General features: G+C 39.1%; 1 protein-coding gene across 5 annotated transcripts in view; it reads right to left on the bottom strand.

Annotated features, from left to right (window-relative positions):
* Positions 1 to 16,740, bottom strand: part of CEP85L (centrosomal protein 85 like) — a 129,080-nt gene that overhangs the window by 19,696 nt on the left and 92,644 nt on the right. For all 5 annotated transcript variants that reach the window (XM_061378091.1, XM_061378090.1, XM_061378095.1 and 2 more), the window contains one exon: positions 1,322 to 1,443. In XM_061378091.1, the coding sequence (XP_061234075.1) occupies positions 1,322 to 1,443 (122 nt within the window). The remainder of the gene's footprint in view (positions 1 to 1,321; positions 1,444 to 16,740) is intronic.

Genomic DNA, 16,740 nt, shown 5'->3' with positions numbered 1-16,740 from the left:
GTGAAAAGAATAATGCAAACTGCCTCTGTAGCTGCCACTGTATAACAAGCCTTCATATAGAGTGCAGAGGATTATATACTCTGCAGAGACACCAAAGACTGCTGCTAGCCATCATGGGCAACGTATTTCCAAATGCTGCTCACAGCTTGGGCCCCGAGAGGCGGGCTGCAGGTTATACAGCATTAATATTCATACAGCAAGCCTGAAAAAAACCACTGTAATTTAGACAGCCTTTAAGCAGCTGATCAAAAGGCTCTGACGGGGGAGATCTAAGCAACAGTTAAAGGATATTTCCATTTTAACTGCTTATCTGCTTGGAAGATCACCACCTCTCCAAGAGGGCTGGCAGAGTGGGATGGTGTGCCCATGCCACAGCCCCTGCAGCTTGTACCTTTGTATACCATCTTCAGCTGCAAAGGCAAGTAAATGCACACTAAGCACCACATCAAATTGAGTAAGCTGATGCCAAGCGTCATCACTACAGTGCCAGTAGAGTTACTGAACAGATTACTAGGGGACAGAAACACCTTGAACCACTGCATTTCCTTGCTCTGTCACAACAGAGGAAGGAAAAGATCTTGCACAAACATAATCCTCCTGATCCCAAAGTAAATTATGCCCAAATTGTCCACCCATTAAAAAAAAAGAAACTGGTACATGAAGTATAAAAACTTTCATAATGAACGCCTGACATTCCTGTGATCAACACACACCTGCTTAACACAGCTTTCCTCATGCTGTGGAGCAAAATATCAATAAGACGACACAACTATTTCACAGAATCATAGAATAGTTAGGGTTGGAAAGGACCTTAAGATCATCAAGTTCCAACCCCCCTGCCATGGGCAGGGACACCTCGCTCTAAGCCATATTACCCAAGGCCTCCTCCAACCTGGCTTTGAACAACATCAGGGATGGAGCATTCACAACCTCCCTGGACAACCTATTCCAGTGCCTCACTCCCCTAACCTACCCTATTTCAAGATAAACCACTCTTCTCTCAGCCACAAGCCAAGACTTTAATTATTGAAACACAGACTGAGGCAAATGACACTTATGTCAAATATATAAGCGCCCTTCTTCAATGTTCTACAAGCAAACTCAAGCCCTTTATTAAAAGCACATTTTCTGGGTTAAGGCCTCATTTTATCCAAACATCAAGAACTCCTACCAGGATTACCTCTCACGTATGTTTTTACAAATACATGGACCAGAACCTAGCAACTTTACTGAGTAAGCACCTCTCCTGCAAGTCAGTTTCTACATCATAACTTTTACATCATCTAATCAGTGCAGCAGGAGCTGTGAGCATGTTACTCACCGATCGATCACAATCTCCTTCTGTCTTAGCAGACCCTCTTTAATTTTCATTAGAGATTCCCAGTTGCTGAAGTCCTGATAGCTGGTAGCTGGGTAACTCTGACGAGATGTTCCACTTGGAACCTGCATAAAACAATTGTAAAATTAGCCTCCTAAACAACAGAGGTAAATAATATCCTAGATATCTATCTGGGCATTTACAAAGGAGTTTGTTGTTTCAGAAACCTGACAACTGCTTTTCAGTTTAATTCAGATTTGCTTTATGTAAAACAACCTTTTTTATAAAAAAGTTTATTGAAACAAACTTCAGCCCAGTGCAAGTGATTTCAAACATTTTATTTTTATTTTTTTTAATCATTTTACATAGTTACAACAAACATCACAAAACGTTCAGATCCTGCTGCAATTCTTGTAAGCACTGCAAACAAATTGGTTTGATAGCTTTAGACCTGCTGGTAACTGCAGCTAGCTGTTACCATTCACTTGGTTGACTCCCACCTGTAACTTTAGCATACAGAAAAAAAGAAATGCCCCTTGATATGTGTACATTTAAAGTACAGAATATGGGAATACAGTTCTGGTTAAATTCTGTTTCCAACAATAAACGTTTCACAAGTAACAGGTTTCAGGCTTTCCATTTATCTTCACAAAAGCCAGGCTATGTGCCTTACAACGAATGGAGGACCACAGCTGAACTTAATATGAACCAACAACATTATGGTTCAGAAGTAAACTAACTAGGACATTTTATCAAGAACATTTTTATACTCAAACATAAAAAGTCTTACAAATTTATATCAGGAATCCACATAAGGGAAAGATTTAGTTAGAACTTTTGTGATCAGAATGAGGGATCCCAGCATCAGCTACCATGAAGTATCACCATCCTCCACCAGTTTTTTAATCCTGAAGAAAAGATTTTTCTTTTTATTATCTGGGAGGCACCCTGGCCTATCTTGCCTTTTTAAGTTTTTGGAAAAAAAGCAGAAGGAAAAAGGTGGAAAATAAAATATGACCTTTTTATTATTTTAAATAGATTTTAGGCTGTTTTTACTTGTACTGCTCTAAAATATTTTAAATTTAATTTGAAGTTACAATTAACTGTATTAGGACCAAGACATATCATCAACAATTAAAATAAGGTAAACAACTGTCAAGCAGGCCATGCTTCTTCCTGTGTATTTTAATACTGAATGGAGAGAATCCATTGCATAAAAACCCCAAACCATAATGTGCTGGTCAGGAGCCACTACTGAAATGGACAGAAACACATTTTCCATCTTTTCATCGTAACTTAAAATCAGAGACAAAATGACACAACTTGCTAGTTTTAAAATCTTTCAAGACTGTCACACACATACTCCTCTTCCCGTAATCCTGGGATAAACAGTGCATTGCGAGGAAAAGTAAAATAATATTAAATGGAAATTTTATTTTTAAAAGGTTCACTGACTTACAGAACACCACCAGGGACGGAGAATTCACAACTTCCCTGGGCAACCCATTCCAGTGCCTCACCACCCTTACAGTAAAGAACTTCTTCCTTATCTAAACTTCCCCTGTTTAAGTTTGAACACATTACCCCTTGTCCTGTTGTTACAGTCCCTGATAAAGAGACCCTCACCTACATCCTTGTAGGCCCCCTTCACATACTGGAAGGCTGCTATGATGAGGGCCTCCACGCAGTCTTTTCTTCTCCAGGCTGAACAGCCCCAACTTTCTGAGCCAATCTTCATATGGGAGGTGCTCCAGTCCCCTGATCATCCTCGTGGCCCTCCTCTGCACTTGTTCCAACAGCTCCATGTCCTTCTTATGCTGAGGACATCAGAACTGTACATAATACTCCAAGTGAGGTCCCACAAGAGCAGAGTAGAGGGGCAGGATCACCTCCTTTGACCTGCTGGTCACACTCCTTTTGATGCAGCCCAGGATACGGTTGGCTTTCTGGGCTGCAAGCACATGCTACTGGTTCATAGGACTATGGTTAATATTTCTTGTTCCATGCTCATTCATAATTACATCCCCCAAGCAATAAGACTAACAGAAAGCATTTGAAAATTCTCTCAAATGTGGTGCCTAAAAAAAAGCACCTATACAACTGCTTACTGCAAGCATATTCTAGGTTTGAAAGTTTTGTGGGAATAAAATTTTTAACACCTGCAATTTCTGCTAAGTCAGTTCATTAAACCTATGGTTGTTCAAGGAAGTTACGTTAAAGATGGCACTGTGCTCTACTAGGAGGCAAGGAATAGCAAAGCTAAGTGCTGCCTGGATTAAGATCTACTCATTTGTGATGGATTTAACAGTTGTCTTGCTTCATCTTTCATGCACAATGACCAATATTACCATTAAAAAAGAAATCGTAATTCAGTTTCATCGCCTTAGGTCCCTTTTGTTTGGGCAACATTCTAGTAAGACTTAGGAAAGATACCAAGTCATGAGTCTTCCTGTAAGTAATACATGTGCGGAGTCTTTAAGGATCAATTAATCTAAATTTAACCTTGCCTGGGTCACTCAATCCAGACGAGATAAACTTCAAAGTCGTGTTTGGTGCTCACAGAATACTTTAGGATTGTCACATATTGTTTTGTATTACAGTGATCCACATGACTGGCTGAATTAACAGACACCAGCTCAAAACTATTTCAGTGAAAGTCTCTTAGTCACAGATGCCGTGTCATGCAATATAAACTGACAACACCAGGAGCTATCACTGTACACTGTGTCATGATTTTTTTTCCTTTGCTTCTCCCACTACAGTGCTGAAAAATGCTTTTCTATATCCCCCTCAACAGCACTACACCACAGCCAAAAAAAGAGAAACAGTCCTTAATGCAGTTGGGATCAGGTAAATTTCAGAGCCAGAAATTCAATCTCTACCCAAAAGAAACAGCCCACAAGGGTCTGACATGAGAAACGAGAAATATATGACCTTTATAAAGCAAATCAACCCACTTACTGAACACAGTGAATTTTGTCTTTAAACTACAGAAACTAAGAGATGAAACACAACTATTTAAATATGAACCCATCTTAACTGAAAACATTCTAGAAGTTACCGGTGGTTCTCTAGCAAGATTCTTCAGTGGAAGCCCCTTACTTCAATCTAGCACCTTTGCAAACTTAAGTTTGCCCTAAAATTAGAAAGAAACTCTTTAACTTTGGTACAATAAGTGCCTATACAAGAAGTCAATTAAACATTAAAACTGCTGAAAACCAAGGCAAGAAGTTTTGTAAAGTTAAGAACAGACTAGTATTTTGCCCATTAAATGATACTAGTAGTGTTGGTTTGGTTTTTAACCTACTATATAAGGCCTCCTTAGCTGATTGACTGAGGTGCTTTTGGCTTTGGAATATAGCTAATCTTATGGAGTATATACATACATAACAACAAATAGAATATTTTGTATCATAACTGTGTGCTTCCATTTGTCACTCTGAACAGATGAAAACAACAACAAAAAATCGTTTCTGATATCATGTTTCAGCCAATTAAAAAAAAAAAAAAAAGCTAAAATTACTCCTTAGCACTTCCAAGAATTACAAGACACTTGACTCATTTATGAGCACGTGGTGTTGACTACTCCAAACAGCTTTCTAGCTGCTTTGAATGGTGTGGCAACATACAAGTGGTCCATTTAGACTCAAGTATTTTGTCTCCCAAGTATACAAAGCCAAATAATGAGAGTAAGCTACACTTTTAGGACTCATATACAGAAAGCCATACACAACTTCAAGTCCTCAAATTGAATTCTCCACAGCTACAAAGCAAAATACCAGCCCTATAAAATACAACTATTTTTGTCACCTGGCACCTTTTCCAAGAGTTATCAGCCTTGGACTGAGAACATCTGTTCAGTTAAAACAGTGTCCTTTGCACAGTGGCATCCAAAGGTCCCCACTAGCTTGTTTTTTGACAAGGGCTTGGCCTTGACTTTCACAACCTGGCAAGCCTTCAAGTCACTGCTGAGGCACAGCTAGCTGCTGGGGGGAAAACAGATTAAGAAAATATTTCCTATGTTAGCCTATATCCAAATATTTATTACCGGAACACACATTACAGACTGGTTCCATCATGTTTCTTAACAGTGAGAAAATAATTTTTCTCTGGACAATGACATTTGAGTAAGTTAGGCCAATCATGGCTGCAGCTTTAATTGTGCTAATCAAAATAATCTTCTTCAAACATGCTTGTCATTTCAGCCTAAATCAGTTCAGTGTCTCAGCACAGAGTAGCACAGCATTCCCTGTAGCGTGCTGTATTACGAAGTAAAGGTGTAGTCCAAAAATAACAAAGTAATAGCTGATCTCACAGAATAGCGGAACTACAGCATCACAGAATGGTTGAGATTGGAAGGGACCTTAAAGCTCATCTAGCTGCAAGCCTCCTGCCATGGGCAGGAACACCTTCCACTATACCAGGTTGCTCAAAAGCAGCAATAGATTTTAATGTTTTTTTTTCCCTGAAAGTTGCATTTTAAATAATTTTGCACTATCCCTACTACAGCTGTAACGTTTTCACAGCCCATTACTAACAGCAAAGAGAGCAACAGAAGTTATGCAAAGTAAATGATCCCTTTTGGCCAACTGCCTGTGCTGCCCTGCTATCATTAACCCCCCTCTGCAGGTATCATTCTTCTCTCTCTGCATTTTACAGGCATTCAGTATTCAGGAGAAAGCTAATTCCTTAGCAGCAGCTAATCCAAAGCAAAAAATTTGCACAACCAATATCAGCAAGAGCACAAATGGTTCCGTTTATTCACCTGACAGTGGAGGAAAAAGGAATAGGAGTGTCCGTATAGAAGCATCTTCACAGGTTGTGCCTCAGGGACACAGCACTTGCCCTACCATCTCACTGAGCAATGAGGGAGAAAGAAGAGGTGGATGTGGCATCAGCAAGCCCAAATGGAGTATTATTACAGAGAAGCCTCTTGCTCTTTGCTTCCCTGTGATGGGAAAAGGATTAGATCTGTAAAGGCAGAGCAGCCATCCTTGGTGAACTCTGCAGCTGCTCCCTTCCCTGGGTAAGGAAAGAAGGGTTTATCCATTGCTTCCTTCCCACCCAGATTTCCTCCTAACATCAGGCCAAGTGATTCAGTTCAACAGCAATGTTAATTCATACAATCCTGAGGACCATCCATCTTCTTGCCAGCAAAACAAGACAGAGCTAGGGGCTCTCATGCAGGAAAGCTGAAAGGAGGCTGCAACCATGGAATCAGGCCTTAATTTCAAATCACTTTAAAAGGAAGGCAAGAAATCATTTTTACAGAAAGTGCCTACTAGAAAGAACAGTCACAAAGCAGCACCACAATGGATTCCCAGATGGGTAAAAACAAGGCAATGGACTGAGACAAGAAATCTCGACTTGGGGTGTCTGTATTTCACCACCACCTGCCTACCACTCCACTCTGTTCTGCTGCTGCCATTTAGGGAAGATGGTTTTTCTGCTCAGCAGGATATAATCATTGCAATTCTTGGCAGCAATACCTAGGCTGCATCACATTTTGCTGTACTTACACAAATCTCCACCAGTCATGAGGGAGAGAACACCTAATCATGCCCTTGCACCCTTATTCCAGCCATTAGTACACATGGCATTCTTTAGGGAATTTTTAAATGGAGGAGGACATAATTAAAATCAAAATTGAACCATCATTGAGTTGTGAGGTACTGATTAATAAAGTTGAATCATAGAGAGGTCAGCCCTGCCAACTGCGAGTGGTAAAATCCAGCACAGAAAATACGTAAATAAATAAAATGAGTAAGGCTTGGAAAAAAACATCCCTAACACATACTTTACACAGAGAAAAAAAATAGCAAAGTAATTATTGTAAGAGGAATCAAAACCAACAGGGCGAATAAACTTGATAGGAGTTCACAATTTAACGTGCCTGAAAATCAGCTTAATGCACGTCTGAATTGCCCATGTACAATATGTCACATCATGGAGAAAGTGGGTGAAGAAAAGAGTAAAACAGTGACTTTAAATAGCTCTGGCATACATCCAGCTGGAAAAACATGTTTGGTTCTGGCCTTGTAGTACCAGAAAGTCACTGAAATAGTAGAACATGTTCAAGGAAGAAAAATTATAAAGATTAAAAAACTTAGAGCGATTAAGTAAAGAGCTAAATACCACAAAGACTAAAGAGACATAAAATCTGCCAGCAAATACTTTATTTCCTAGGCTGAAAGTTCACGCAAACCAAGGTTGATGGAAGGGCAATATGACAATTTGGGGTAGAAGTATGGGAGGAAAAAGATAAAAACACCAAAAAAACTCCAAGCAAATTAAAAACTGGGAGAAAAGTAGCATCTCACAAAAAACTGAAATAAGGTTAAGATTTTAGGACCTACACTGAATAAAGTTTAGGAACTAAAGGGCAAGCCAGTCCTTGATAATGCATAAGGACTTCTCAGTGTTAAATTATGCTGGGCCCAAGTACATGTGGCTAAGGATAGAACTGTTGATCACAGTTATGCTCAAACTTCACAGATTGAAAACCAAGATCAAAACTCATTCAAGAAACAGTTCACTTTAAAAATATATAGCTGCACTTCTACTGAATGAATGCTACACAAAAGGTTTCCACAGAATAAGCAGCCAGCATGACAGACACACAAACCCAGTTTGCTGTATCCTAAATTTGTGTTGGGAATTTGGAACCTCAAAATTGTCAAACAGTACAACAAATAAAGGACAATTCCCACTCCCCCACACCTGCTGTTTTCACACAGGTTTTTTTGCTATTATAAGAATCAGACCCATTCAGTTTTGCAATATCATACAGGTCTTTACAAAGCAAGCACATGAAGGCCTTTGCTAGTGCACTAACCTGTTCCTTCTCCTCTTTGCAGCAAGTGTTTAAAACTATGATAATGAGTTGTTCTGTTCTGCAAGGTGGGGGGCAACATGCCTCTCTTTGGTTAGATGGAATCGTATTATTGCATCTGTTTTATGACCTTTTAAATCTTTTCCAATAAAAAATAAAATGCTAATGCTGACGATTTACAGACAATACTACCATTGTATCTTTTAGAAAGTGGAAAGCTTTTGAAAAGGAAAACAAAAAACAGTAATGGCATTAAAATGCGTCCTAAAAGCAGCACTCCCTCTACCCATTACACTTCTACAAGAATGTTGAAGCCTCCTTCACAAATGAAATCCCCATTGCACAGAAGGCATTACACGCTTTATTAAGAGACCTCACAAATCTGACCCACATAAGCCAGGGAGGAATTTGACTGTCCTACAAATTACCGGGTTTTGTACATTTTCTCCTTCCCCAACACTGTTTATACTGCAGCTGAGGCTTCTGAACTTTATCAAGGTCAGGTTTGATAACCACAGCAAGAGAGGAAGACATGATCCCTTAGCACAATAGCTTACAGATGAATTAAGAGCAAAGCATAGCAACTACATGGTTGCTGGGATACTAAGAGAGATGGGAGAAAACAAATGCTAAGGTCAGGTATAGAATTCACCATGCAGGGGAAAAAAATAATAATAATTAAAAAAAAAAAAGGCAAGCAGAGATTTGTTACTGATGGCATAGTTATAGGGATTTGATAGCAAATGCATGGTCACTTAACCATGGCCTTTACATGAAAATTTACATTGCTATTAAAGGGGCAGGGGGCTGTTCTCCTGCCCTTACTCACCACTTCAAACATCCATACCTTTCAGCTCCCTCCTGACAGCCCTAGTCCTACACTGTCCCTTCATCCCATACACAAGGGTTATTTGTATCTGGGACAGGCTCCTACCAGATTCATTGTACAAGACCCTGTGAAATCTAGCGCTGGCACACACTGTTAAGTAGAAAAGCAGCATACAAGACAACACATTTTACAGTGGCACATCTGCACAACTGCAAGCTGAATTATCTCAACTCCAGACAGTGCCAAACCCTCCATCAGTTTGCAGACTGGATATTTTCTAAGCTTCTGAAAAATATACTACTATGCAGTTGCTGTGACACTGTCAAGTTATTGGTCAGGACCAGGTGTTTAGATATGCAATCAGGTGGAACTTCCACATGAAGGTGGCATGAGAGAATGAAAACAAAAGCCTCCTGCACTTTCTTTTGAAATATCCTGCCTGTGCTGGCTATCTGAATTACAAGTGCATACACAGGACCAGCAGCACAGTCCTGGCCTATAGTCAGAGACTAAATGTGATAGATCTGTACGTGCTCAAAATCTGCGTCTAGCGGAGGTTTCTGAATAAAACAGGAATTTAACAGGGGATTAGTAAGGGAAGTGAACTGGAATGTTGGCTACCACTTAACTAGCAAGGTTTCATTCCCTGCAGCACCCTTGATGGTATTGTGCAAAAGCCTCAAACAATTAACTACACAAAGTCAATATATTAACTCTGGAGAGACTCTGCAAGATCCTTAAGGATGCACATTGCTACTGTACGAGTCAAGGATAACCTCAGTACAAGAGGCTGGAGCCACTCAGCAGTCCTCCATGACTGTCCAGTCTCTGGCACCTTATTCTACTATGCTCTTAAAGGGTGAAACTGGCACTCCCAGAGCTGCACGCTAGATTATACACCCTCTTCTGCTTATCTTCATATGAACATTGACACTACTCTTGCTTTTATGTGATGTTATAACATTCCTTTATGCTCCACACAACACCAATATTATTTTTGTCAGAAATCCTTTCCATTTATATTCTGGCAAATGTTATGAACACAAAACACTTCTATGTGCCACTTAATATGACGTTAAAAGCAACAGTGACTGGAATTTTCCACTGATAACAATTGGGTGTTTCCTAAGTATAGAAACACTTGTTTTATTAAGTGCTCATTTTATCTTCCCATTACATTTAAATTCAAATGTTTGTCACTAAAACAAATTAACATAAATGTGGAGATGAAAGGGAGCTTCCACAAGGAGAACAACTGTAACATCACTCTCCTTTTTATAACCATTTAGTGAAAGCTTCACGTTAAACTGATTTTATTTTTTTGTTTCCTGTTCTGGCCTAGAATGCAGCATGACCAAAACTAACTCCAGTTAATCAAATATGACAAAAATACCACTGGCTTAAGTCCTGTACAAATGCAGGACATACATTATTCACTACAAAAATTTATGAGCTATACAAAAAGGCAGAAACAGATTAAAAAAAAAAAAAAAAGAATACTTGAGAAGACAAGAGAAGGAGCAAATTAACCATGCATGAAAGTGCCCCTAAAACTGAAATATCTCAACCATTGCATTCGGGCATCTTCACCCAAGTTCTGATAGTTTATAAAAATTTACACTGCTAATATCTGCAAATACCAGCATACTTAGGGCTAGTGTTGGTTGCTCATTCATTACTTATAACTCCTGCTCAAGGCCAAAAAAAAAAGAGTGAATGCAAAAAGTGGCCCAGAAAGAAAGCAAAAAGGTTTCTCTTTTTTACGAGCCTGCACATACCCTGCAAGGACGAGCAGAGCTGGTCATCAGTCTTGCACAGAAACCGCCTGCAGCCCTTCTGAACCACAAGGATAATGAAAAGAGAGTGCCACTTTGGTGATTATTGGGGGAGGGAGGGAATGCCTGCCGTGCAGTAATTGGAAAAGAAGATTTAAGAGAGACTAATAAGCACAGAGCATCAGATCCTCTTAACAAAACACGCAAACACACTTAAAGACAGAGAAGTCACTTTGAACTTAGCATGAAGCAGGAGTACACATGTGGGGAAAAATGATGTTCTGCATTTTATCAAGGACCCCAATTTTCCAAATGGAAGATCTGTAGATTCTGTGAAGGGTGTTGGTCCCTGAATCAGAAACCTGAGCCTCAATTCTGCATTCTGTTTGTGTCAACTTTTCATGACTAAAAGAAACACGAACCATGAGTGCAATATCATCACATTTAACTGAACTTCAAAAAGAAACAAAACACTCCCACAAAATTAAAGCAGAAATGTTCAAAATACTTATATGACAACAAACCCAAGTATTCACACAAACTCGCAAAAGTACACTTGGTGTAAAAAACGACAATCCACAACTGGTCTCTAAGGGCACTTGCCAAAAGAATGGAGCCTAGCCAAACTACTGGAATCTGTGCATGCCAAGTTTTGATGATGCAACTTCTGTACATGTTATAACTGACAGCACCTGGAGAAGGAATGATTAAGTAATATACTGTTTTCCCCACTCTCTTTTAGACTGATAAACCACAATAGTAAGCAGACATAAAGACACACCTCCAACAATGCTCCTCCCAACCTTTGTTCTCTAGCTCTCATCACCATGAACACAGATTAAAAAAGTAAAAAAAGACAAGGATATTCTATAAACAGCAGTGGGGGATTTTGTAAAGCCACCTTTACAGCATCACATATATCACATATCTCCATGTAAACAACAATTATTTTGGAAGAAAATAGTAATTTTAAACTCACATGGAGACACCATGCATTTACATGACTTTCTAAATTTTAGATGGAATTGGAGGCTTTGTGCCTCTGACAAATCAGGTCCTGGAATCTCAAAAGTCAGACATTTGAAAATCCCAGCCTGAAACTTTTGTGCCACTGAGGAACAGAAGAAAGGCAGCCAGTTTAACACTGGCCTGTCTGTAAAACTGAGCATCACGCAAGCATGGAAGATAGTCACACAATTTGTGTGTGGAGTAAGTGACAGATATTTAAATTGTTTGGCTTCCATCCAGACTATGAACCTTTCCCACTTGAGTTTATGAGGGGTACTTGAAACGCACTTGTCTCTAACAAAAGTAGCAGTATGACGTAAGGGTGCATTTGAACATCTGTGTCACTGTGTGAAAGTGTTTTCCTTCCTTAGAAGATAAACTGGGGGAAGTCCTAGCACCTTCTTAATATAAGCAGAAAGAGTAGAAAAAGTTCACACAAAAAATAAATATCACTTCCATTACCAGTAGTTAGTACTTATCACTTGTAGGTCTCAAAGTACATTGAAAAGAAACTAGCCTTATAATTCTCATTCTACAGAAAGGAAAACTGAGACAAGAGAAAAGACAATTTGTCCAAGGCTCTCAAAAGAGCATTAAATCACAGCAAGATTCTCTAGCACGGAAACCAATTTGTAAGCAAAATACTGGTTTTAACAGAAACACATGAGATTATCCCCACCTAAAGAAATACAAGCATGTGTTGAATGAAGTTTTTGATTGAATTATAAAGAAAAACAAAGCCTTATCCACCCAGCACTTCCTTGGAGCCAAAATGGAGATGAAGCTGCATGTTCTGTTTGGGAGGACCTGAATCTATTTTTCAGCATGCTAGAAAACGTCACACACCACACACAGAGGCAGGTCTCCTGGTGCTCTAGCTGGAGACTCCCTTTTGCATCCAGTACTAAGAGAATGAGAGGGGAAGATGATTCCCAAAGTAGTGATGTGCCACTCTGCTAGAAGTGGGGCATCTGCAGCAAACCTTGTATACTGTCTAATAGTTCATCAGTAATACTAAACATTTGGAAAGAACTAAAAGCTGGTTCAGTAACAACTAGTTAAAAGCTGTATGTACATCTCTATCTAGTTACTTTGTTGCTCAGAGACAGTTTAAAGCAGAGGATCAGATCAACGTTACTGGTTTTGCACATTCTACAATAGAATAAAGAAAAATACAAAGTTTTGTACCTCCAATTATCAAGTAAGAGTGTTTAGGATCCTAATTTTCTAGAGTGCTAAGAGCAGAAAAAATAAACCTTAAAACAAAGGATTTTTTTCCTACATATGTAACTGTGAAACAGCACTTAATTTCTGAAGAAGCAAAAGATATTCTGTTATTTAAATAAACTTCAGTGATTTCTGATGAAGATAAAAAACAAACAAGCAAAAATCCCTTAGTGTTTTCGCTATGAACGGCATGTAACAAAGAAAGGAAGTGATAGCTAGCTAACATACACCATGGGAATTGTGCTAGTCTTATTTATAGCCACTCCCTAGAAATGAAGTAAAAAAAAGAACCCAACAAACAAACAGCAGGGCAATAGGTGCGAGTACTGAGTGGAAGAAGACACCACTCTAATGCCAACCAAGAGAACGAAAGGTGTTCCCAGTCCACATTTCCCATCTGCTCATCTTTACGTAGGACCAATTGAAAATTAGCATAAAAACTCTTTAAATGTCTGATCTGTGCAATCTCCACGTTAATATGAATGAAGATCCCAGTGAGGAAAGCCATTGAGGCCACTCACCTAGCAGCTCCCCCTCCACACTACATGAGGATGGTCACTGCAATACCCTGCATGAGAGAACCTTTTAGCTTTTAAATGCTGCTAATGTGTTCATCATTTTGGTAATTTCTATGCATTCCTTCAGCATTATTTTCATGCATCCCTTTCAGTACAACCTTCAGGTGATAATAAGTAGCAGCTAAGTCTAAATCCCAATTGTTTCTCCCCATCTTGCAGTTACTGTTTCAGTGGAGATAATCCAGCACCACCACTTGGCAGCTGGAACATGGTCTCCCAACTTTATCTCTCCTTCATATGCCTTTGTCCCACCGTTCATCCATCACTCATAGCACGTCAAATAACACAACTAATCTCTGTGCTTCCTAGAACAGTTTATCTCAATGACACTCAACACAGTTTCTTAGGTATAAGGATCTCAGCACATCGCCTAAAGCACATTGTTCAGCTTAACCAATTGAGGACATCAGTAAACACCAAAATACAGTTCTCCCAGGCATTTCAGAGAAATAAAATTTCCATTGCAATGAAGATCAAACTTTTATTCTGTATCATGTTGTTATTTTGAAGACACTTTGTACCACTGCAATTAACTGTTACTATCCAATTATTTGACCGTCATTAATCTAGCAAAAAAAGTACACTTCATTGATATGAAAGCAACCAGGGATTTGAAACAGCATGGGTTTTTGTGCTGTCAATATTTTGCTGCAAAAAAGGCTGCATAGGTCAAGTCTCTGCTGCGTTTCCTCCAAGTGAAATAAGTGCTCCCTGTGGGGGTACAGGAAGAGGAAGGGTAAGGTGGATTTTCAGAGAAAGAGCCAGGCAAAATCTTTTATTTCTCTCCTAATATGGGGTCAAAGCACCAAAGACAAAAAAACAGGCGTTACGCACTCCTGAGCCCCGTGATCTACTTTAATGGTTAAAAGTTCATGCCAATAACAGCAACTGAAAACATTCAAGAAGACCTTTCTGAAAATGTCTTTGCTTAGTAACAAATCAGATGACTAGTCCTGCCAGAGCCTTCAGCACTCCCAAAATGAGAAATATTTCAGCCCCAGCTGTATAATTTCCCATTAATTTATTTAGTACAAGTTTTTAAATCACTTTGCAATGGTATGCTTCACAAGTTGCAGCTTCAGAAAGTAAGTTCTTGTTTATAGTGAAGAACAGAATGTGAAGATCAAACTAATTTAATGATTGTCCAATGCTTAGGAAAAGTAACCACTTCTTGTCCCAGAGGAGAATAACACAATACAAAGCCTAGATTTCTCAGCAGAGCTCTGTCCTGTAACACTAACAGAGATTTCAAGTCTCACTATATAAGGAGGAAAATCTTCAGCCTCAGAAAGGCAATTTCATCCACATACATCCAAAACCCACTGACATTCCAGAAAGGAGAATCAATGAAGTCAACCATCAAAGGAGGCATCAGGTAAAACAAACATGAGCCAAATCTGTTAAAACCTCAAAGCAATTAAAAAAAATGATGCTATCTCTGAATTGATTAGGCTATCTCCTTACCTGGTGTAAAAGTTGAATGCTGTTGACAGCACCTGAAAATAACTGCTTCTCCTGTACTTTCAGAAGGAAAAACTCTCCCTTTAGGTTGTGTTAGACCTGTAGTACAAATGCAACATTAGTTGGGTCTTTTACCCTAGCAGAGATGGACAAAAAGCATCTTATAAAAGCCACATTTGCTGACACCTGGATGGCTAAAAACAATTACACCTGCTGCAGGAAGCATCTTGGAGTCAGACCATAAAAATTCTGGTTACAAAAGGGGAAATTATCATTTCAATGTTCAGCTTCAATACCAAAACCTGCTATTCCGGCCCACATACACACACAAACTGATGCATGTCTGTGGGAGCATCCATTTCTCCCTTCTCTTTGTTTTTAGTTACTTTTAAATCAAACACGTGCAACCCAAGAACCTCAGCAGTGTGGTGTCATAGTAATATATTCAGTATGAGACAAAACTGCAGCAGCACTGTGAAATTATGCACTAGCCTGACTTCTCAGACTTACTGCTAATTTTTTTTTGACCTGTGTGTTATAATTGCGCTTGGATTATGGTTCATTTCTATGCAGGGCCACGGATTACCAACAGATCAGATACAGACATCTCAAAATCTACACAGATTATACAGGTGCCCAGTGTCTGCAGCTGGAAACTTAAAAAACTCGTATATGAAACACAACCATAGTCCAGTGTGAAGAGAATTTTTACTATCATTATTTAAATAAAGGACTTGGTATGCTGCAGTATAACACACCTCTTTTTGGACATTATCCCAAATATCCAGATCCCTAAATAAGTTTATAAGAAACATGCTCTAGTGGAAGATTTCTAATCCCACTGGAGAGAGCCCAGATCTTCTCCATTTAAGGTCAAGCAAGCAACAGCTGCACATTTTTGTTTCCCAGAACAAAATAAAGCAGACTAGAACCTCCAACAGAGATTCTGTTTAAAAAGCTTCTCCTTCTGATATACATGGGTGTCTGGACCCATTCACACAGGGGTGAATCAAACAATACAGCATGTGCTTGTATATCCTGTCTGTACCTGTCAGACTGACAAGTCCCATAAGCAACTTTGTCATCTGCCTCAGAACTCCACCAAACTCCCCATGAATTACATGAGGGAGTGATACTAAACTGGAAAACTGTTCTCCAAGAAGGGTACCCAAAACAAGCTTGTTGCCAGAGAAACAACATCAATAGAAGATCTACAACATCCACATGGTCTGAACTTGCACATGCTACTGCTATTTAACAAATGTATTTTCTATCTTACAATTTCTTACTGGAGTTAGACATTTACTGAAGGCATGCATTATATTTCTGATGACATAGTGCTATTTTTATTGATGCCCTACCCTGCACATTTAAGCATCATTCTTTAAAAAGACGACCAAGCTGTGACCGTGTCACCAGCTCACAAACAAAACCAGCATTCTTTTAAGGCTTCTTGTTCCTAAAAAGTTCTACCATGATGTTTCAGTTCAATTCACTGGAAAAAAAAAAGCTGATAATTTGGGGTGGAGTAACTAAATAACATGATCATTTTACAGAGACTTGGTAAAAGGGAGAAACCTGAATCACAGCTACTGCAGTGCTGGGAGTTAGACTTCAATAACAAAGTACAGAAGTGAATTTCAACAGTACAAGTTTCATATTGCATCTTTAAAAAAAAAAAAATCAAACAATGCCATGATAGCAGTACTTTT

The sequence above is a fragment of the Neopsephotus bourkii genome, unplaced genomic scaffold, assembly GCF_033783945.1.
Source record: "Neopsephotus bourkii isolate Nb327-2 ecotype Australia unplaced genomic scaffold, CSIRO-AGI_Nbou_v1 NB_1765, whole genome shotgun sequence".
Classification (NCBI taxonomy): Eukaryota; Metazoa; Chordata; class Aves; order Psittaciformes; family Psittacidae; genus Neopsephotus; species Neopsephotus bourkii.
This window is presented reverse-complemented; position numbering and strand designations above follow the sequence as displayed.